This window comes from Dermacentor albipictus, chromosome 2, assembly GCF_038994185.2.
Source record: "Dermacentor albipictus isolate Rhodes 1998 colony chromosome 2, USDA_Dalb.pri_finalv2, whole genome shotgun sequence".
NCBI lineage: Eukaryota > Metazoa > Arthropoda > Arachnida > Ixodida > Ixodidae > Dermacentor > Dermacentor albipictus.
In genome coordinates this window covers 201,135,191-201,160,037 of record NC_091822.1, presented here as the reverse complement: position 1 = coordinate 201,160,037, position 24,847 = coordinate 201,135,191, and the positions used below count along the sequence as shown (strand labels likewise).

Here is a 24,847-nt window from a genome sequence, read left to right as displayed (position 1 = left end):
TTTTTCACCTACGCCTAAGCATTCATGTCAAGACACTAAAGCCAGCCAGGGTAACTACGTTCTTATTTATTTTTTCTACTTAAACTTTTATTCATGACGATACATTGAGCCTCTTAATTTTTTTTTATTCTCGCTACCCACCCGCGGGCTGCCAGAGCCAGCCAGAGCGCATGCGTTTTTCTTGTGTTGCCCCGAAACCACTGCGCGGCGTACTTCGGTGCGCGTGTGGTTTTCTCTGGCCGAGAGAATTTTCACCTGGCAGAGTTTTGGGCGCCTTCTGGCTAGCAGAGGAGAAAAAGAAGCAATGGTCGCTCACCGCCATCACTGTGAAGGCTTGATGGATTACACCATGTTCGCTTGAGCGCAACTTCTCCGGTAAGTCTTGTCTCGCCGGTGTAAAATACCGAGCACTATGCGTATGCTTCTCGGTGGACCAAGCGTCTCACGTTTTCTTCCGATATTCATTCGGTAGCCACATTAGGTGCCCAAAATAGGCATTGGATTGTGACCAACATACTCTCCTTTGCGTTTATTTTTTTTCATTTCGGTGCCCCCGTCCCACAAAAAAAATATACATTGTTGCGGCACAGTGAATTGTCGCATGGTGACAGTTTGTTACTTCTTTTGCGGAAAGTAATCGGCCACGGCACGCTTCGGTTGCCGGATACTATTATTATATTATTGTGATAGAAATTATATGAAGACTCCAGGCGCATTCCTGCTGTCGCCGTCGCCCTCATGCTTCGTATGAAGTCTCAGGGGAATAACGTCGTGACCGCGCGCCGCATGCTGTATGTGCGAGTGAAAGAGTAGGGGGGGGGGTGGAATGGGTGAGCCGATGATGGTGTCTCAGTCTTGCGTGCGCAATGGAGAAAAGCGGGGAGCAAGCGCGCCGCCTTCCGTCGCACGCGATACATCGGATGGAGTGGATGGAATGGGGGCGGGATCTAGGATTCTGTGAATCTGTGATTGCGCTACATGTTTATTCGCCTTGTTTGACGCATTCTATACAGTGACTTTTTCTTAAATACGTAGATTTATTGGAGACTTATAAGTATATTTAAGTATCTTGTTGCGAGGTTTTGTGCATGCGTGCAGTGAACTTTCTTTCCAGTGACACGTTTTTGCCCTTTATCAAGCATTTGTTTGTTACATTGTATCTCCACATTTCTAATGAAGGAGGGCGATTTAAATGAAAGTGAGCCTACCCATGCCACGCAATAATGGTTCGGTTCATTATCTGCGAGGCATGCGCGTAGCACACAGGCATCTTTCATTTACAAAAGTGACACGCAGATGTGAGGGTAAAAGTTCTTTAATGCTCTCATACACTGGATTGAACATGATTGCGTGACGTAATGGACACTTCAGAAGTTGAGTAGCGGGGTGCCGTGAATATTTTGACAGCTGAAGGCGTTTCCCAAAAGGAAATTATTCGCCTTATGGCTGCCGTGTACGTTGAACATTGCATTTCATTGGCCACGGTGAAGCATTGGAGCAAACGGTTGAAAAAGGACATGAAAGTTGCGAAGACGATTCAAGACCGGGCCAAAGCCATCGTGCAATCACCCCCAACACAAGTGCAAAAGTTCATGAGCTGATGAGACAAGAACGGAGGATAAATATCGATGAACTGGCAGAGCGTATGAACACCAGTCGCGGTTCGGTTCACACCATAATTCATGACCATCTCGGTCATCGGCTCTTGCGTGCGCAATGGCTGCCCAAGATTTTGAACCACCGCCAGAAGAAGGTTCTGCGCTACCTTGACTCATCTGATCCGGTGTCACAATGAGAATGACGACTTCTTGTCTGCAATTGTGATCGGGGACGAACCATGGTGCCACTACTACGAGCCTGAAACACGATGGCAAAGCTTACAGATGAAACATTCGAATTCACCGCCCCAAAAGAAAGCAAAGGCCGTCATTTCCGCCGGAAAGGGGTTGTTTACTATTTTTTACTAGCTTTAGCTCGGGCCCAACTCCGACACGGCCATTTCAAAAAAATGTAAAACGCAGAAACGCTTTTCTGAGATAACCCTTGGGTCACTTTTATTGTAATTTGTTGAATTTGAGAAAGTTAGCTTCTAGTATCTTTTGGAAGCGGAAGTTCGATATAGGGCCTAAATGTTGTTGAAAATATTTTGAAAAATTTGAAAGTGCGAAAGAATAGAAGCACTACGTTTACAAACTAAAAGCTATTCATCAAAAACAGATATCGCGGTTCTTCAAACGGCATTTATTATAAGAGTCAAAGAGTACAAATTCGGTATGTCAAGTTGTATCTCACGTGCATTAGTTACGTGGTGCACAAGGGTTCTGCAAAAGCCGTATTTCGATAATGCTAAATTGTTTGCGATTCATTTGTAACACATCAATTTTGTCCGCTGTAGATGTACTGTCAGATGCAATTCACAGAATTGTGATATTATTTTTCATTGTTGAGTTAGAGAGTTTTTAACGTGATAGTTTCGTTTTCTGAAAATTTGAGATTTGTGCCAATTTTTAATAAAAAATTGACTACCTACATGAAAAATTCGAAACCAGAAGACAGTAGAATTTAAGTTTTTCTTTTAAACGCAACAAACCTCATCAAATTTTGTGCAGTGGTTGCCGAGAAAAACTAATTCACTAGGAGCATCCGAGATAAAGTTTCCTCTTAAGAAGGAGGCCAAGCTGCAACGTGAGCCCTCCCGTCCCCCCACCCCCGAACGAAATTTCTGGCTACGCCACTGCATATATACAGAGGGATTCTTTTCTTCTAATTGCATGTTTCCTATACTTAAAATTGCTACTACTGTTTTATAATCTCATATGCCTTCCTCAATGTCGACACTATAACGAAATGGTCCGTTAGTCAAAAATAACAAATCCAGCGTTGATTGTTTTTGCCTCTGTGTCCTGGTCGGCTCAAGAACTACCTGAATAAAGTTATGCTGAAGCCTAATCTCGAACATTATATCAGCGCTAGGCTTTTCCACTGGCCCCGTAATTCTCGCATCCCAATTGACACCTGGTAAATTAAAATCCCCTGTTAAAATAATTATACTTCTGTCATTCGTTATGTTATTTAAATGCTGGTCAAGCGCATACAAAAATTCAACAGGGCTTCAACAGGGTGAATTCGTTATGGCGAAGTAACATGTGTGCTGATGAATTACTGGCTTTTTAAAAATTCCCAGCAAGAAGTGCTCCAAAACGTTGCTTGTGGGCAAGGTTTCAAACGGAAAAGTCACCTATATACGGGCAACTTCTTAAAGTATGCGATATTACCAAAATAAACTCAAACTGTTATTGCAACTGTTCGAAAGAAACAGCTTCGCTGGAAATCTAGTTGTAATTCTCCCGAGGTCGCGCACATCTACTGCCTTTTTTTCCTTGTGAATATTACAAGTAATTTATGTTGATTGTACTTCGTTGCCTATAACCTCGACAATGCTATAAGTAAACTAGCGATACACTTATGCTGCAAGCTTAAACATGAAGTACAATTTTTTAATTATTAATGTTGTTTGTAGCAAATGCGCATTCATGTGCACTATAACTGCTGCTACTGGGCGGGATCGGCGACCACTGTGGGGCACTCACTGCCTTTTACCCCTGTATAGATTTTACATAGTTGCAAGGAATAAATTAATAAATACAAATTCAAATAATTTTTCGGGCCCCCATGGTTCATCACGTCGTAATAAATATAACTGACAGACGCATTTCCAGGCTCATTATATATATATATATATAGTTCTACTAGGACACATGAATACCCAATAAAGTGGATGGGAAAACAGCGCCGCGGTAGCTCAACTGGTAGAGCATCGCACGCGAAATGCGAAGGTTGTGGGTTCGGTTCCCACCTGCGGCAAGTTGTTTTTTCATCCACTTTAATTTTCATTAATTTATCGTTTCTTTATTTCGTTTATCAAGCACAAGTAATTTCCCCTATGTTGTCCTTGGTGTCAGTGTTTGTTGGCTTCATATGATATTACTAATAAAAATCGGGCCCCTCGGTTAACCCCCTTTCTTCTCATTGATATATATATATATATATATATATATATATATATATATATATATACCATTCTTCACAATTCTTCGTAACAATCTCTCTCTCTCTCTCTCTATATATATATATATATATATATATATATATATATATATATATATATATATATAGAGAGAGAGAGAGAGAGAGAGAGAGATTGTTACGAAGAATTGTGAAGAAATGGTTTTATTTACAGATGGACGATAATCCGAGCGTGACCGTAGCGCAGTCTGGCCTTTAAAGCTTTTCGTTCTCCTCGTCTACTCTTCTTTCTTTCGTACCTGCCTTTCGTATCCGCTACATTTCCCCCCAAGCAGACGAAGCCCGTGGGGCGAGTCAGGATGGACAAGGCAGAAAGGCTTCAGGCGAGAAATATGAGTCAGCCGAGTTGTGCCTGATCGCCGCCATTGCACAGAAGGCGAGCTATTACGTGAGTTCGCTCAGGCGGTCCACAACTACAAATTGGCCTGAATACTGTGACAAGAGCTTTTGGCACAATCCACGCTTACGTTGCGGTGTCCAAAGGACCAAGTCACTTTTTCGAACGATACTTGTACGTGACGGTCATCGTATCGCACTTTCGAACGACTTTGCGAGGCCAGAGTATACAAGACGAGCTATTCGACGGAGTTCTTCGGCGAGACGCAAAGTATTCGATACAGAATCGCCATTGTGCAGAACGAAGCGTAAGAAAGTGTCCAGAGGGCTTCGCGGTAACCTTGCATACAGAAGATAAAATGGGCTATAGTTCGTGGTTTCGTGTTTCGCCGTGTTGTATGCGTAAGTGATGAAGGGCAGCACGTCGCCCCAGTTCTTATGATTGGAGGAGATCTACATGGCAAGCATGTTGGTCAGCGGTTTGTATGTCCTTTCAACAAGGCCATTGGTCTGTGGATGATACGGCGAGGAATGACGGAACTATGAAGTGCACAAACGAAGTAACTTTTCAATGGCATCAGCAGTGAACTGGCGACCACGGTCGCTGATCATGACACATGGGGTCCATGAAGAAGGTCCACGGAACGCAGCAGGAAGACCGTCACGCAAGCAGCCGTGGAAGAGGGTATGGCTGCTGTTTCTGCATACTGTGTAAGATGGTATGCGCAGACAATTATCCAATGGTTTTTTGTTGTTAGATAACGGGAATAAACCCAAAATGTCAATGCCTACTTGCTCGAACGGCGTACTGGGCGGTGCCAATGGCCGAAAGGGACCCGGGGCTGCGGTGATCGGTCGCTTGTAACGTTGGCACGTTTCACAACTAGCGACATAGCGCTTGGTTGTTTCATACATCTTGGGCACGTAAAAGCGTGCTGTGTAGCATTCGTACGAAGCCGAAATGGTCGGGTATCGCATCGTCATGCATGGCGCGTAGAACGTCGGAGCGGAGACTCACGGGGACAACAAGCAGAAAACGCACACCATGCCCGCAGTAATTAGTTTTGTAGAGCAACTTATCATGGACAGTAAAGCAACCATTGTCTTGAGAAGTAAGGGCTGCGACAAAAAGCAGATCGAGGGAGAGATCATTCCGTTGTTCTCGCTGAAAGTCTGCCGCGTCAGGGAACGTAGGAGCAACAGCAGCGAGACAGTCGTCAAAATTCTCAGCATCGCAGTCGGTAGTCGCAAGAGGAATCCGAGAGAGGCAGTCTGCGTCAGCGTGATGACAGCCACTCTTGTACGATACCACAAAGTCGTATTCCTGGAGGCGCAGCGCCTAACGCGCGAGGCGACCAGAAGGATCACGCAAACCGACCAGTCAGCATAAAGAATGATGGTAGGTGATGGTCTTGAATGGTCTACCGTAATGATAACACCGAAACTTCTGTATGGCGAAAACAGCTGCCAGGCATTTCTGTTCCGTAACCTATAATTGCGTTCACATTTGCTCAGGCAACGGCTGGCATATGCAACATGTTCTGCGCCGCTGTGACGTTGTACAAGCACCGCTACTATCCCGATTCCACTAGCATCAGTGTAAGCTTCAGTCGGGCAAGATGGATCGAAGTGACGCAAGAGTGGTGCTGACCAGTGGCGTAGCCAGAAATTTTGTTCGGGGGGGGGCTACGCCACTGGGCCAATATATATATATATATATATATATATATATATATATATATATATATATATATATATATATATATATATATATATATATATATATATATATATATATATATATATATATATACAGCCTCCTCCTTAAGAGGCAGCTTTAGCTCGGGTGCTCCTATTTAAGTACATGTAGAAGCGGAATTCGTTTTTCCCTGCAACTACTTCACCAAATTTGAGGAGGTTTTTTGCATTTAAAAGGAATAATTTATTTCTAGTGACTACTGGCTTCGAATTTTTCATTTAGGTGGTCAATTATTTATTAAAAATTGGCCAAAATTTTCAGAAAACGAAACTATCAAGTTTAAAACACCGCGACTCAACAATGAAAAATGATATCACAATTCTGTGAATTGCATCTAATAGTACATCTACAGCGGAAAAAATAGATATGGTACACATAAATCTCAAAAAAATTTAGTATTACGGAAATACGGCTTTTGCAGAACCCTTGTACCCAACGCAACCAATTCACGTAAGATACAAATTGACACAGCAAACTTGTCCGCTTTGACTGTTATAATAAATGCCGTTTACAGAACCACAATATCTGTTCTTCATGCATAGCTATTAGCTTGTAAACGTCGTGCTTCTATTTTTTTCAAACTTTCGAATTTTCCAAAATATTTTAAACAAAATTCAGGCCCTAAATCAAAGTTCTGTTTCCAACAGACACTAGGATTTACCTGCAACCAATTTCAATAAAAGCGATTAGCAGGATTATCTCAGAAAAGCGTGTCTGCGTTTTACAAGTATTTGAATAGGCCGCGTCGGATCGGGCCCGTGCTAAAGCTTCCTCTTAAACAATTTATCGAGGGATCAACTATATGAATAATAACTGCATAATAACTGCATTGTCATTGCCAAAGATGCTGCAAACGAATTCTTGAAAGCTACGCTCTGTAAATACAAGTAAAATATGTATTTTTTCATAAAATATTATACTCGTATGGGCCAAAAATTGTGCCCAACATAACTGACGTCAATGCTTCCATGTTGTTTGTGTATTTATTAAGTAAAGAAAATATCACACGAACTTTAGAACTATATCAGTTCGAAACCAGGAAAGCAGTGCATACCGCTGATATGAAAAATTAAAAGGCAATGAACTGAACAAGTTGAGGACAAATATGTTAATGAAACTTTGTCATTCAAGAACCGTGCTTACATTCTTGTATATATGCAATGGCCAGTGAAAAATCTCAATGACGCTGTCGTTTGTTCCAATGTATTACGCAGGAGTAGCTGTCCCTTGTCGTGTATCGTGAGTAATTGCACCGAAGTTATAGTCGCGACAGAGAGCACGTATAAAAAGCAGGAGTTCTGCAAGATATATGAAGGCAAGTCAAATGAATGAGCCAACGACGGGCTACTTTATATAAAAGTAGTCTTCATGAGAAGTTAGACATTTGTCTTATTGACTAACGAGTTGCGCGATTCCCGTCTTATAAAACTCCTTGGGTTGCTGCTTCAAAAAGTCTGTATCTGGTTTCCTTGAGCTGTTTTTTCGGTTGCCCCAAAATGTAGAAGTCGCAAGGTGACAGGTGTGAGCTCTATTGCGGATGTTGCAGCGTTTCCCACTTAAACTTTCCCAGTTTTATATTAACCACATAAGCGACGTGGGGACAGGCATTGTCGTGGAACAAGATGACCCTATTCGTCAATTTTCCACGTTGTTCGTTCTTGGTTGCGACACGCTGCCGTTCTGGCGTTTCACAATATCGGAAACAATTGATAGCCTCTCAAGATTTAGCAAATTCTATCAGTAATGGACCCTGTCGATCGAAAAAAAAAGTCAACAACACCTTTCCAGCGGAAATGACGGCCTTTACGTTCTTTGGGCGTGGTAAATTCGAATGTTTCCACTGTAAGCTTTGCCGTCGTGTTTCAGGCTCGTAGTAGTGGCACCAAGGTTCGTCCCCGATCACAGTTGCAAACAATAAGTCGTCATGCTCATTGTGATACCCGATCAGATGAGTCAAGGCAGCGCGAAACTTCTCCGTCTTCTCGCGATGGATAAAAATCTTGGGGATCCATCGCGCACCAAAGAGCCGATAACCGAGAAGCTCATGAATTATGGCGTGAACCGAACCGTGACTGATGTTCAGACGGTCTGCCAGTTCATCGATGCTTATCCTGTGTTCTTGTTTCAGCAGCTCATGAACCTTTGAAATTGTGTGGGGGTGATTGCACGATGGTTTTGGCCCGGTCTTGGAATGTTTTTGCAACGTCTTTTGAACCGTTTGCTCCAACGCTTCACAGTGGTCAATGAAATGCAGTGTTCAACGTACACGGCAGTCATATGGTGACTAATTTCTGTTTTCGAAACACCTTCAGCTGTCAAAAACTTCGCGACGCCGAGCTGTTAAACTTTTGAAGTGCCCATTATGTGACGCAACCATATTCAACCCAGTGTATGAGAGCATTAAAGAACATTTATCTTCACACCTGCGTGTCACTTTTGTAAATGAGACATGCCGTTCTCCTACGCACATGCCTCGCAGATAATGAACCGAACCATTATTGCGCGGTTAGGGTAGGCTCACTTTCATTTGACTCGCCCTCGTACATTATAAATGCAAAGATACCATGGGATATACAAATGCGAAAATACGGCTTGATAAAGGACAACAAAGTGTCCCTGGAAACAAAGTTCACTGCATGTATACACAAAACCTCGCAACAAGATATTTAAGTATACGTTATAAGTCTCCAATGAGTCTATGTATGTAAGAAGAAGTAACTGTATATAATGCGTCAAACAAGGCAAATAAACATGTTGCACAATCATAGATTCACAGAATCCTAGATTCCGCCCCCATTCCATCCATTCCCCCCGATGTATTGCGCGCGACGGAAGGCAGCGCGCTTGCTCCCCGCTTTTCTCCTTTGCGCACACAAGACTGAGCCACCATCGTCGGCTAACCCATTCCACCTCCCCTCCTACGCTTTCACTCGCACATACAGCATGCAGCGCGTGGTCACGATGTTATCACCCTTGGACTTTATACGAAACGTGAGGGCGATGGCAGGAATGCGCCTGGATAATGCGCCTGGATATAATAAACGTATCCGGCAATTGAAGCGTCCCGTCGCCCATTACTTTCCGCAAAAGAAGTATCAAAATCGAACTTTCACCATGCGACAATTCGCTGCGCCGCAACAATGTATTTTTTTTTCTGTGAGGCGGAGGCACCGAAATGAAAAAAAAAAGCATAGGAAAGTATGTTGGACAGAATCTAATGCCTACTTCGGGAACCTAGTGGGGCTACGGAAGGAATACCGAAGAAAACATGAGACGCTTGGTCCACTGAGAACCATACGCATACTGCTCAATATCCTACAGCGGCGAAACAAGACTTTCCGGAAAGGTTCCGCTCAAGGAGTGCGGTGCAATCCTTCGAGTCCCCACAGTGATGGCGGCGAGCGACCATTTTTTTTTTCTCGTCTGCTAGCCAGAAAGCGTCCAAAACTCTGTCCGGTGAAAATCCACTAGGCCAGAGCAAACCGAACGCGCACCGAAGTTCACCGCACGGTGGTCGGGGCCATACGAGAAAAACGTATGCGCTCTGGCTGGCTCTGGCAGCCCGCGGGTAGGGTAGCGAAAAAAAAAATTGAAGAGGCTCAATGTGTCCTCGCGAATAAAAGTCAAAGTAAAAAAAATAAATAAGAACGTAGTTACTTTGGCTGGCTTTAGTGTCTTGACATGGATGTTCTGGCGTAGGTTTAAAAAAATGTTGACATTTTTAATGTGACATGACGGCACAAATGAACCACCCCAACGCTTCGTCTCATTGGACCTCGCTGCCTGCTTTGTCAACTCGTCTGCTAGTGTGTTGATTTGGCTTGTCTCGTTGTATGTTCCGATGTAAGACTTTAGAAAAGTCAATAGACCTTTGGCGTCAAATGTTTATAACATTAAACCCACAAAGTTCCGCAATTGAAAATCTAAAGCACAACTTTGGAAATGTCAATGCACCTTTCACATCAAGAGCTTATGAGATATATACCCATAAAGTTTCGCAATTGATATCCATGCGCTCCATAGATTCGGTGGCCTCATTGCGATGCCACGGCGAGCCCGCTCACCATCAAAGCGCCCTTGAAACTTTGTGCTTGGATGGGACTGCTTGGCGTTATGTGACTCCCGGTGTATGGGCGTTGCCACGAAATCCAGCCCGAGTTTGCAATCTTCGCGGTTAAATGTCTTTTCGAGCGTCAAAAAGACATTATAGACAAAATCCAGAGTGATTTCCGGCGCCGGGGGTCGCGTTTGTCGGCGGTGCATGGACAGCACGAAAAAATTTCGGGGGGGGCTGAAGCCCCATAAGCCCCCCCCCCCCCCTGGCTACGCCCCTGGTGCTGACGTTAGTATAAACTTCAGTAGAGAGAACGATACGTAACACTCTGGTGCCCCATTGAAGGCCGCATCTTGTCGCAAAATGCTTGTCAACGGGTAAACGATGTCGGCAGACTGGGGAACAAACCGACGAAAATACGAACATAGCTAGGCCAATGAATGAGCGCAGTTCTCGTGCTGACTGCGGTGGCTTGAAGGAGCTCACTGCTTCAATCGTACGAGGATCGGGTCTGACGCCATTCTTGTCGACTAAGTGTCCCAGGACCAGTGTTTGACGTTCGCCAAACCGACATTCTTTTTTTTAGTTTAGAACCAGCCCAGTTTTCTCGTTGCAGTCGAGAACAAGGCGGAGGCGTTCGTTATGTTTTTCAAATGTGTGGCCAAAGATTACAGCATCGAGGTAACGCATGCATATCTCCCACTTTAGACCTCGTGGTACTGTGTCCATGAATCTTTCGACGGTGGCAGGAGCATTGCAAAGGCCGAAAGGCATGACATTAAATTTGAATAGGCCATCAGGAGTCATGAAAGCGGTCTTTTCCTTGTCGATAGGGTCCATAGGTATTTGCCAATACCCCGATCGCAAATAAAGTGTTGAGAAGTAAGAAGCAGAATGTAAGCAATCATTGACGTCATCGATTCGGGGTAGCAGATAGACATCCTTCTTTGTCCCTGCGTTTAGAAGTCTGTAATGCACGCAGAATCTCCAGGAGCTATATTTCTTTCGGACCAGGATTACTGGAGCTGCCCATGGACTAGAAGATTCTTGAACGATTTTTGTTCATCTCCTCCTTGACTTGCTCTGCAATAACTTTGCGCTCGGATGATGACACACGGTAGGGCTTCTGGCGGATGGGGTGTGCTGAGCCGGTACCTATTCTGTGACGAGCGCGGGAGGACGGTAAATGAAGGGGAGGATCGCCATACGTGCAGTCGAATGCAGCCTCATGTCTGGCAAGAACATGCACCAGTGCTTGCCGTTCCGATGTACACAGAGCCTTACTGATCATGCCAAGCATTAGGTCTTCAGATTGGCGATTATCGCAAGGAGAGCAAGCTGTAGAGACGTCCGCAGTTAGTGCCGCTATTGAGCCGCATGGCGGCTTCATCGAAGAGAGCGATTTTTATACCGCGAGGAAGGACAACCGGCGGGGTGGAACAGTTCGGCGTCTACAATGTGGCGACTCCTTTCGTCATGCGCACGACAGAGCAGAGCACAAGTATATTTTTAGCACAGTTTATGCGGAGAGGCTTAACTACATCATCATCATCATCATCAGCCTGGTTACGCCCACTGCAGGGCAAAGGCCTCTCCCATACTTCTCTAACAACCCCGGTCATGTACTAATTGTGGCCATGTCGTCCCTGCAAACTTCTTAATCACATCCGCCCACCTAACTTTCTGCCACCCCCTGCTACGCTTCCCTTCCCTTGGAATCCAGTCCGTAACCCTTAATGACCATCGGTTATCTTACCTCCTCATTACATGTAACGCCCATGCCCATTTCTTTTTCTTGATTTCAACTAAGATGTCATTTACTCGCGTTTGTTCCCTCACTTAATCTACTCTTATCCCTTAACGTTGCACCCGTCATTCTTCTTTTCATAGCTCATTGCGTCGTCCTCCATTTAAGTAGAACCCTTTTCGTAAGCCTCCAGGTTTTTGCCCTGTAGGTGAGTACTGGTAAGACACAGCTATTATACACGTTTTATACACAGGGATAATGGCAACCTGCTGTTCATGATCTGAGAATGCCTGCCAAACGCACCCCAGCCCATTCTTATTCTTCTGATTATTTCCGTCTCATGATCCGGATCCGCCGTCACTACCTGCCCTAAGTAGATGTATTCCCTTACCACTTCCAGTGCTAGCTACCTATTGTAAATTGCTGTTCTCTTCCGAGACTGTTAACATTACTTTAGTTTTCAGCAGATTATAGCAGTTTTCGCTGATTGCGTTGGCCTTGTTCTGCAGAACAAGGCCAACGCAATCAGCGTCAACAGTAGTTGCAGAAACACGAACGGGCATCAGGCACCACGATGGTGCAATTACTTCAAGAACACTGAGTGTGTCTGTGTCCCTGTCTTCGCCACGCAAGCTTTGTTCGGAATGTGTTGATATAAATAACTTGTTCAACGATATTTCGCCACAACCACAGTCCACGGAAGCGCCGCATTGTTCAAGAAAATCGATACCAAGAATAACATCGTGCGAACGAGAAAGAACAAAGACTTCCGACACAAACACTTTCCCAGCCAAGAAAACACTCAAAGCACAAACACCATGGGGATGAAGCCATTCGCCGCTCCACGAAAGGTAATACCGTGGTTCCAAGAAAACATAAATTTGTGGCCTCGTCGGTTTTTGAAAGCGAGGCTCATCACAGACACAGTCGCCCCAGTATCAACTAACGCCATGATCGGTATTCCGTCAATCGACACATTCACTTTATTTTTGAGCATCACAACAGGCAGAACTATTTCTTGCAGAGACTGTCCGGCGACCTCACCTCCATTGGCCGCGGATACTAGTTTCCAGGCGGCGGTGAGGAAGAACGGCGCCGAGAGGACGGAGAGCGACGGGGACAATATTTGGTGGCGTCAAACTCCGCTCAGATGCTGGCGAATCGCTGCGACTGGTCTCATGCGAGAAGCGGTCCATTGGAAGCAAATCGGTCGTCCGCAAGACATATGAAGTACGGGTTCCGGGGCGGCCTGAACATCGGTGGCATCCTTCGTGATTGACGGCCTTGGCGACAGTACCCAGCTATATGGCCTGTGGAACCGCAGTTGTAGCACACGGGACGGTCGCGGTTCACAGCATCTTCCTCGAAACGCTGCTGCGGGCGGCGAGAAAGTTCGTTGTCATGTGGATAACGCCTCTGCTGGTCGCTGAAATGCGTTATATCGGTCATAAGTCACGTCGTGGTAGTAGGGTCGGTGCTGTTCTTGTCGCGGCCTGACAGAAGTCGCAGGGCAGGGCCTCAGGGGTAAAAACGCGGTTGTTCTCGTGTCCAAGCGACATAAGTAGGGCTTCTGTCGTAGAGACGTGGCTGCTGTCGGGGCGCGAGTTAATAATCAATGCCCCTCGCCGCAGGATACGGGGAAGAAGGATGCCACGTTTGGCTCGAAATCTGGTGGGTAGGCGGAAGCTAGGAGTGCCTGGATGTGTCACTTGCGCGTGCAGGCTGAACTCTTCCCAACTATTTGTCGGATCGTTGATGCAAGATCGTGGGGCTGGTTGCTATCTACGCTTGCAACTGTCGTCACATTGGCTAGCCTGCCAAACTTCGGCATGATGCGCCTCGTCTTCAGCTGCTCGAAAGTGCGACAGCTAGTGCCGATCGAATTATGTCGGCGACGGAAGCCAGGGTGTCTTTTGTGATGAGGAAACTGTAACCATCTTCGGCAACGCCTTTTAGGATGTGCCCGACTTTGTTTTCCTCAGACATTCCAGAGTCCACCATCTACACAGTTTTATTACTGCCTCAATGTAGGTCGTGCAGGTTTCGCCTGGCACTTGCGCGCGTTGCAGTAGCGTCTGTTCTGCCCTTTTTTATTTATTTATTTATTTATTTATTTATTTACATATACTGCCATCTTGCATAGTGAGATATTGCAGGAGTGAGTGCATATATATGTCAATCAATTGAAGAATACATTTTAGTGGCAAAAAATAAAACAAACAATATAAAAAACATCTTTTACGTCGCGGAGTCTCCGAATCGCTCTTTGATTTCCGAAACAAGTAGTAGTCTGCCCCATGTTGTGAACGTTTCCTCGTGATTGTCGAACCACACCAACGCAGTATCCGTTAGAAAAAACACGACGTTGGAAAGCTCAGAAGCGCTGTTTCACTTGTTGGCGGCACTCACTCGGTGATAATGGATGCGCCATTCATCGACGTCTTCTTGCGATCTTCCGGCGAAGGGACGCGCGTCTCTCAGTTGTTGAACAGAACTGGTCGGCGCAGCAGTTGGAATGGGCCGTTGCTCGTCTGCGTCGTGGGACATATTCAACTCCGGTGGAAGCCCAGCAAGGCGACGGCTCCATCGAAGAACTTGTGCTTCAGCCTCCGTCTTCGGCTGTCGATTACCCCGCACCTTCCATCCCAACTGTTACGAAGAGTTGTGAAGAAATGATTTTATTTACAGGAGATGGAGGACGATCGTAGCGTGATAGTAGCGCAGTCCGGCCTCTAAAGCTCTTCGTTCTCCTCGCCTACTCTTCTTTCTTTGCACCTGCCTTTCGTATTCGTCACACACACAGACATAATATATATATATATATATATATATATACATGCATATATATATATATATATATATATATATATATATATATATATATATATATATATATATATAGAGAGAGAGAGAGAGAGAGAGAGAGAGAACGTTTGCAATTGCCTCCCCCCCTCCCACTCCAGAAATAGTTGGTACGCCACTGTATAGCTTGTACTGAAGGCTACTGAGCTGCAGTGGCTGAAGTCCGTTGGCGGAGACGTCTTTTTATAGTCCTTTGAATGCCCTTGCATACGCGAAGGAAACAACAAACGAGCTTGTGGACGCCGCTCGGAACATGGAAGCCAGTTCAACCGATTTTCTAACCGCCACTGCCCTAGAAGAGGGAAAGGAACCGACGGGCCCACACCGCCACCGTCTAGGAGGAGGAGCGAATGCACACACGAAGCGTCCCGCTTGTTGAAGGGAGACAGCCTACGCAGACATCAGGGCGTCGCGCGCGCCGTGGGGAACGAGGCGAGAATGCGCACACAAAGGCCATCGCCGTTGCGGTCGCCGAGGCGTTTTGCAACTGTCGCGGGCGGCACTGCGTATTTGAAACGTCCGGGCTTTCATCGTGCTTTTGGCGGCACGACACCAATAGTTCACCACACAGGCCAGTCGTGACAGATTGCTCCTCCGGGCAGGGGTGTCCAGATGGGCAGGGGACTGCATCCGCTGTCCGGAGGGATTGCCCTCGTGGCCGTAGCCGCTGACGGTTGTCCCGCAGCTTGCGTCCGGTGGACAGTTGGCGAATTCCGATGTGTGTTCTGTTCCGCGTCGAGAACACCGCTAAATGTCTTGTTAGGTCGAGCTGCAGTATCTGGCTCACGGAGGCATGCAGTCGGAACCACACACTGAAAACGTAACCACTCAGCCAGCAAGCACGAGACATATTTCAGCGAGCTTATTTAGTCATTTCAATGCCGCCCTAATCGACCAAAATAACGCAGCAGCACTAAAATCACACTCATGATTAGTCACGTGCTGCAAAACACTTTCTCACAGAAATGAGCAAACTAAATTCTATAAATAAAATAAAACCGGATTCAGAACGAAAAGCAACACAAAGTTGATGCTCATCAAGGTTTATTCGCGCGTTAGGGGTTTTGACTTGAGCGATCGGCTTTGCCTTTTGAGACTCCCCTTCTTTTACTCACCTTGAAATTATTTTTCGGTAACGCAAGGTTCCAGCACAGGAGACCGTCTTTGGAGAGCATAGCTGGCTGCTGTTGCAGAACATTGAGAACAGTGACCCACCTCAATAATGGAACCGTAACTTGCAAGGTTGAATAACAGCTTTGTAACAGTATGCATGCGCTCTCTTTCTCAGTGGTGCTGTACAGCTGCTGTTCGCGATTTCTATAGCAATAATATGTTTTTGTTATGCTACGAAAAACACCCAATGTTTGCGCTTCAGTATACAAGTGTGCATGCCTATCTATGGTATCCCACATTTTGAAGAGAAACACTACCAACGAAATTAGTCAAGCCGTACTCTTTATTTTCTGCTTCGTGAAAAACAATAACAGTATAAGCAAAGATGATTCCTAGAACAGATTCCCAGGGCTCGATTTCAACTAGACCAAGCAAACCATAAACAGTGTTGTTTCATTAATTAGAATTCTTTGGGAGTGCTAATTCTTGACTGATTAGCCCAAGTATGAATTATCTGAACATAACATGTGTCTCATCTGAATGAATAAGACACATTCTAACAAAATTCCTTATGCCATTATACAAAGTGTATGTCTAGTTCTAGAGAATCCTAGGTAATATCAGGTACATGCACACCAAAGTGATAACTGCAAAACAAGCTTTTCATGGCAATGTCATCAAATATTCTCAAAGAGCCACAGTCAGGTGCTTCAGCAACACAATACGGTCACATATTAATTAGGTAAGCAATAAAAATAATAATGGAGTGAAAGTGCTGTGAGCAAACAAAATTCAAGACTGTTTTGAGTTAAACATAACATTGAAATATGCAAGTTTACATTATGCTGAGTTCAACTTCATACTAATGCACCATGCTTTCCAGTTAAAAAAAATTATGGTAGAAATAAGAATGACAAGACCACATTGCAGCTTCAAATTTGATTGTCTGAAGGAGACCAGTTCCGCTTATAAGTTTCTGTTCATGCTCACTAAGCACTTTCAAAACTTTCCATGCAGTTATGCAGTCTGACGGTGGTTATACTTCTATTATGATAACATGGTAATTTGAAGTGTATCCTTGCCTATAAGAGTCTTCATGCATGGTCAAATTCACAGGTGGCTTGGACTGGTATCCCCTGTCACAAGAGACATAGAAGCAGCTACTGTCATCATCCTACTTTCTGCAACTTTCAGTTGGTACTGTGGTCGCCAGCCCTCACTTTCAGTGTCACTGAACTTCTGTCTTGCTGCCAGTGATTGCAACTCATGTCCAGGAGCAGGCACTCAACCAGCAATGTGGCAGCCTTCTTACTTTTGCATTTATCATTCCTTTGAACAAGATATTCTAATCAATATTCATCAATTATTATCAATATATCTTTAAACATTCTGCTCTTTACCTTAAAATGAGTATCTAAATGTGACTACATAGCGACAGGACTTGTACTCTCGACTAAGCGGCTGCTTGTTCTGGGCTACTTGCATACATTATGCGTCTCAATTTAGTTAATTTTGAGAGTGCTATCAATGTTTTCCAAGGTTTCTATTGACCAACCTGATTAATAATGTTACAGAAGGATGAAAGAGAGAGGAAGATGATCATGGGACGCTGACTGCTGCGTGTTGTTGGTGGTGGTCAGCCATCTTAACTACTCTGACTCATTTTGTGTGTGTGTGTGTGTGTGTGTGTGTGTGTATATATATATATATATATATATATATATATATATATATATATTGTAAATACACTCTTTCTACCCTCCCAACATCCCCGTAACAATATGTAATTCGAAAGGCACGAAGGGCACTGCATAACTGTGTCAGAAACTCAAGATGTAAAACAATGATAGGAATATCCTAAAGAATCACAACTATACAGTAACACCAACACTCCTGGCAACCTGCAGCACCTAACAGTTAGGTGCACACAAACAAAATGTCACAGGCATCAAATCAGAAAAGGACAAGCTGAAGCCGGAACTCAGCTTCAGTCAACAAAGAGCTGAATGATAAACAGTACTGCACATGCAACTCCCCGTAATTTCCCTGCCCACAAGAAAATGTAAAGTTCTAAGCAAATGTAAGTACAAAAGTTGAAACACAACCAACTAAACAATGAAACTAAAATATGTATGCTGCTCATGTGAGAAGCCAGAAAAAAAAGTGGTTGGTAAGCACAGGCACAAAATAAATGCAATAAGCTGGATTTTCACAGAAAAAAAAATCACCGACGATTACCAACGACAAGAGCGGCCCGTTCCACTAACGACGAGAGTGGCCCTTCATCCCCAGGAAATTATGCCAACAGTGTCAGTAGCGGCGACAACCAGAGCGTCACATCGAGCCTTACTTGTTGTAGCCGTTCACCATCACTCCTTGTGGGAGCAGTGATCTCCGTCACACACACTGGCACCGTGGACTGACCTCAGCTGCTGACACCACGGACAAGCGTAGCCCTCCCCACCTCACGCCACCTCGCCTCCCACTCGGACGCATAGATGAGATCGCCCACACGGCTGCGGATACCGGCAACTTACTGCAAGCTGTTTCCCCTCTGCTCCTCCTCCACTTTGCGCCTCACACTTTCACTGTAGCCTCCTCCTACAGTTTCTTTCTTGCGCTTTCTTCTTTCATCTCCCACTGCACTTCGCATTCGCTTTTAACTTTTTCCGAGCTCGTTCGCTCGGTTACGAGATACGATGCCGAGGCACGCCGATGCTAATGCAGGAACGGGAGCCTACGAGCTGCACTCTAAAATATCTCCAAGACAAGCAGCTTATTCGATAAACACGAACTGCAAATGCACATGACATAAACATAGCTTATAAATGCATTATGCATACAAATCAAGACTACAATGTTCATCAGGCTTCTAAACAATGCGAGAAGCAAAAACGTAAAATCAAAGAAAGCAACTAACAGGATATGATTCATTACATGTATACATTGAAATGACACTGCACAATAATCTTGGTATGTGGAAAGTCAACCAAGAGCCACAAGAAGTGTCATGTGAATTTGTGGTTCTCCACGGACACCTTAGTAATTCTTGTTCTTGCAAACAAGGTTTTCCAAGCATCTAGACTTATAGCACTTCACACCTACTGCTTTAAGGCAGCTATGCTTAAAAGTGCGCGAATACGTGTTATCATCTCGCGGCCTGTGAAAGGCTTCTGGTACATACTGTAACAAAACAGACTTCCATTCTTTTTTTTTAACCATGACAGGTCTGGAAGAAATGGTCTAGCTGCCCAGACAAACTTGGGAAAATGGACTCTTTAGTCTTTGTATACAGCATTCAATTAAAGCAACAAACTTAAAATGAAAACATTCAATATCAGATTAATGCAGGAGTAATGCACAAGCGTGCACTTTCTGCTCGTGTGGTCTAGCAACTACAAACAAATGGGAAGATAAGGGTGCTCAGTGGCTCTATTCTGGAGATTCTGCCATTTTCTTCAAGGTGTGACGTAGGTGCAACGTGTACAAAATGGCGCTGATGGCCCCGTTTTGCTTTCGTAACGTGACGCAAACTTGACGTTCTGCCTCAGAAACTGAAATCAAGGCATTGAACCCAGCGTTCTTGATGAAGCAAAACAGTTTTCCTCAGTAAAAATAAAGCAACTAGTTAAAAGTGCACGATTATTCTGTCCAAAACGCTTCTCGCTTCCGTCGTCTCTAGCGTACAAGCCGTCGGCTACTTCAGTAGCTAGGATGCGTTTCCTTGGAAAACTAAATGAGTCATCGTAAATTGCCCCCAACGTGCTTGTTTTCTACCTTGAGACAATATACGTGACCTACCAGTGTTGATGAGCGCATGTCCTAGTCTGCGTTATCGCCATCTTGTGAAACGCGAGTGACTCAGCCCAACTCAGCTGGCTGAAAAGCAGCCGAATATCGCCGCATTTGCACGTGCCACAGGTATCCGCTCGCGCGACACAAGCACCGGCACTGCCGGTGCTTTTGTTGCTGCTTACTTGCACCGCGTGACGAAACTTCAAGACGCCACCTTGCGTACATTTCTCTTTATAAATTAAAAATCTACTGTTGTCATAACCTCTGATGATGTGAAAAGCAATTAATCTTGATTACAATACAAACGCAGCAGTGAAAAGTGCAAAAAGTTGTAGAAGGCTTGTCATATTGAACCAATATTATTTCAAATAAGCACGTTTTTTAAAAAATGATGACCCAAAAATACACAAATGCCAACACATTCTGACAGCGATCCAAATACTATGAGCATGCGTTATGAACAAAAGATTTTCACGGCCCCAAATGACGGGGAAAATGCAGCGATACGTATGCCTCTCGAACGCTATTGCATATGGCAGCTCATCACCAAAATTTGCGCGGCTCGTCACACCACAAATTATGGAGGCAAAAGTCTGCAATGACGGCCCAGCGCAACGTCACGCAATGTCAAATTGACGTTTACGAAACAGCCCTTCATGTGACGCTCCCCATGGCATATTCCTTCAGCCAATCAGCCAACTGACATGGCCGCTATCTTGAACTGCCACCACATAATTGCGAAATTGTAGATGCATTGCACGGGCTTCTGCACACTACCCCTCACTTTCTTTTTTTGAAGTGCTAACGTCGCAATATAGCTGCCAAGGACCAGAAAAAAAGTATTAGTCGATAAAATTTGCAGCTCCACGTCACGTTTCGTCATCTTGATGAAAACCCAAAACTGTATTTTGTAAAACTTCTGCTTCCCGGCCCAAATTTAAGAACACGTTACCTCTCGACAACCAATCAGTGTCAACTAGGTAGAAAATGGCGGCCGTTCAGTCGCCACGCACGTCAAGAAGAGGGCTCCAGTTGTGTATCACTGTATATTAATTTAACACTGTGATAGCACGAACCTGAGTGCAAGCATAAAGTAGGTCTAGTCGGTTTGAAGTCAATGTTCTCAAATAGTACAAAAAGAAGGCATCAGAAAGTGAGCACTGGAGTGGAGCACAAATTGGAAACAGTAGTATACAAGCGAGACAACACAAATGCAGCAGTGAAGCACAAACTTGGCAAAGGATTTATAGCTAACTCTCGCACTTCGACATTGGTTAGTCATTAAGAAATAATTCCAAATTGCAAACTTTGGAGACAATGTGTTAAAAAACACCAAACAATTTTTTTTTCTTGTACACTTACAGAAATGCCTGTCTAGTGTGTATTGATGATAAGCGCAGCCTCTTGAGGTTTGATAAAAACGCTAGAAAGGGTACCTGAGCTGGTGGCTCATGAAGCGCTACTTGTACTTTTTTCAGTGCTAATAAAGCATTCACATTAATCAGCTCCTTTCAGTACCTGTTAAATGTAGTCGCATAGTGTCAATGTGACGGCTGCATTACTGCAAATGTCTAAACATGCCGCTGCTTCTATCACAACACCCCTGAACACGACGTTTTCCCTTTATGAACAAAGTTCATTGAAAAGTTCATCTTTTCTTGCCATGAATAAATGTTATTTATTTATTTATTTATTTGGTTGAAGATTTTAAAGCAGCAGAGTCGTAAAATATGCGATGGCGAAGGGCTCCAGATTATTTTTATATGCACCCAAAGCTCAATACATGAGCATTTTTTTGGATTCACTCCCCATCATAGTACTGCCGCTACCACTGGGTATCAAACCTGCAAGCTTACACTCAGCAGCAGAAGACTATAGTACGTACTTATTCGAATCTAGGCCGACAGTTTTTTTAATGATCATATGCCAAACTCTAGGGTCGGCTTAGATTCAAGGATTTTAAAAACACGCCAGGCTGTATTATAAAATGATAAATATGGTGCACAGCTAGCACCATCTAGAAAAGTCAGTATCACAGCCGTTATTAGCCGCACCAGTAGCCAACTGAAGTACATGAGCGACGTCGCTACTTTGACCTATCGGCGTAAAGGCGTAGCCCGTAGCGTGGTGTTATCGTGTTATCATAATGACACCAAACAGGTGATGTCATTATAGTGCCGCTTTCAAAGGAAAAGTTGTGCTAGCCGCAGAGGCATCGTCAATCGTTCAAGCCGGGCGGGGCTTCAGTATCGATGAGAAAAACGTCTGTCGTTGGGAAGGGCAACGGGGGACGCTTTTTGCGTGTGCCGCAACAAGATGACAGCGATAAAGAAGATAAGTGCGCGATAACAGAGAGGAGCTGTTTACCGAGATCGCGCCGCGTTTCGATGCGTGCGAGTCGTGTCACACTGTCTGCTCATACATGAGCGCGCGTCCGCAAGCGTGCGTGTGGTCTGGGCTATAGCGACGAAGATAGCAGCGATGATAACGTAGAGTGAGCTCGGCATGTTCATATTAAATAAATGCCGTTTTCATTTTGTAAATGCTGTCCTCACTTTTTTGTTTGGCCTACATTTGAGGTAAGTTTTTTTTTTTCTGGCTTCGGACATTGGGGGTCGGCTTAGGTTCGAGTAATTACGGTAACTAAGCCACTGCAGCAGGCTACTGAACAAGTTTCAGGCATCCAACAAACCATCAAAAGAAAGGAAGTGTTAGGTAGCATTAGAGCATAAAACAAAACAGGAACAAGTAAGAACCCCTCTCATGTAGAATTAAAAGTATGATTCAGTAAAATTGCGTCAAATGTTAAAGACATGCTACTGCTTCTGAACTTAGCATCACATTACACCTGTGCAACAAAAAGCAGCCAAACGTACAAATTTGAAGTTGCAGTTTATCATATGTTCACTTGTTCGTGTTTTAACATATGCTGACAGTACAACTACCCGGAAGAATGTTCCTTCAGTATAGCTGACACTGCATCTTGAAGCAGTCTGACAGCAGCATCCACATCAGCACGTGCTGTTTTCCTCCCTGTGCTCAGTCGAAGTGTTCCACGAGCATTGTCCTCCGTGACTCCAGAATTCAACAGCACTCTTGAGGGGCTGGTGAAGAAGCATGAATAACATCAACAGTACAATCAATAATAGCAACATTCTGGCTCCGACATGCCACAGCTGCATCTGGACTACAGTAACTCTCTGGCTTTTCTATTTAACCAAAAAACATTAACAATAACAGAGTAAATCAGTTAAAAGCACCAATAAGAATGTTTCCAGACCCTCTTGCAAGTGTTATGTATGCGCGTATATTGTTACGGAGCAACCAAGAGTGGTGCCAGTCAGAAGACGAATTGACGTGTAGAAGTGGAATTGATCTCGACAGGTATCTTGTTTATGCAACGCTGTCTCTTTTGTGCATACTGTATAAATACATATTTATATGTGAATTCTGCAAGGTAACAAATTGGAGAGAGGTGTGGGGTACCCACGAGAAACAACAATGGAGCTCCAAAGTGGTCATCACCTCGGACTGGACAACATGACAAACGAAGCAGGACACGACATGGCGCGGCCCACATCAACGCCTACAACCTCGACTGTTGTGCTGGCTCAGCCAAGGGATCCAGGAACATTCTGCGGCACCGATCACCTTGATGTTCAAGACTGGATCGCCACATGTGAGCGTGTAAGTGCCCACAACAAATGGGATCCAATGATTATGTTAGCTAACTTGGTCTTCTACTGACAAGGCACAGCGAAGGTGTGGTATGACAACCAGGAGGAAGAGCTTAACGACTGGGACACGTGCAAACAGAAGCTGAGGAACTTGTCCGGCCATCCTGCCGGCCAGAAGAGCACCGCTGAGAAAGAACTAAGAAAGAAAGCACCCGCGCCCAGACGTCCAGAGAATCATGCGTCTCTTACATTCCGGACGTGCTGGCTCTGTGCCGTAAGGCAGACAACGATATGGCAGAGTCGGACAAGGTTGAGCATGTAGTGAAGGGAATCCCTGACGATGCTTTCAACCTGCGCATGTTTAAAAATTGTGAAACAGTACAGGACATCATAAAAAGAGCGTCAACGCTTTGAGCAGGCCAAGAGCCGCCACATTGCAACGCCATTCGCATGTCTGCCGAACAAAGCTGCGACATCCTCTCGTGACGAAAGGCTAGGAGTGCAGCCACCATCACCATCGGGTGACCTGGCGCAGATAGTGTGGCGACAACTTGAAGCCATGGTTCCTGCAGCCCTTTTTTTCCCGCCCAGTGATCCGAACAACTTGCCTACAGCAGCATTTGTGCAGGCATAGTCCGCGAAGAACACGCTAATCTTGGAGTTTGTTCTGTATGTGCCATTGCCGCTTCCCAGCACTCTCATGCTCCAGGTCTATCCACTGGTCCGTGAAATCCTGCACGCTACCGAAATCCAGCAAAGTGGCAAACCGCAGATGATCGGCCAATCTGTTTTGCGTACCGGTGTATCGGTCACATTGCTTACCACTGTAACAACCGTACTGTCTCCTCCCCTCTGCGGCCGCCATTCACAAGTTATTATTGCCCCGAACAGAGCGAACGTCCTTACCAGCCTCCCTTGGCACCGCAACGGCCAAACAATGGCGCTTGTGCTCCTTGGAACAGTCCCTCGACATCAATTCGACATCATCAGTACCGTTCACCACAAGCTCGTCGACTATCGTCCCTATCAAGGTTTGTTGCCCACCGTCCATGACGCAGCCCCAACGCCCGCCTCCTGAAGACTAAGTGACGAAGCAAAGAAGCTATGCAAAAGCTTCAAACTAGATGGCTTGTCCTGGTCTATCGAAAAAAGCACAAAGGGGGACCTCGAATTGTTTTTCTCAGCAAAAACGCAGAAGCCGGAATGTCCCCTCCGAGTGAGTGTCAGAGAATGATACCTTGCAGAAACATGTAACGAAGTTCTTACAAAGGACTTCAAGCTTTTGCCAATCGACAACCCATTTTTGGTAACTAAGTCTGAACAAGTGGTGGAATTCTTTAAAGACTGTCAAGACAAGAACCTTATCGCTTTTTCTATTGACTTAAAGGACCTGTACTATTCTCTCCCACAGAATGACA

The 24,847-nt window shown here is 44.9% G+C and overlaps 1 protein-coding gene across 9 annotated transcripts in view; it reads right to left on the bottom strand.

Annotated features, from left to right (window-relative positions):
• Positions 1-16,282: 16,282 nt before the first annotated feature.
• Positions 16,283-24,847, bottom strand: part of LOC135904556 (selenocysteine lyase-like) — a 138,775-nt gene continuing 130,210 nt past the window's right edge. For all 9 annotated transcript variants that reach the window (XM_065435411.2, XM_065435409.2, XM_065435412.2 and 6 more), the window contains one exon: positions 16,283-22,856. In XM_065435411.2, coding sequence (XP_065291483.1) covers positions 22,694-22,856 — 163 coding nt within the window. In that variant the 3' untranslated portion in view covers positions 16,283-22,693. The remainder of the gene's footprint in view (positions 22,857-24,847) is intronic.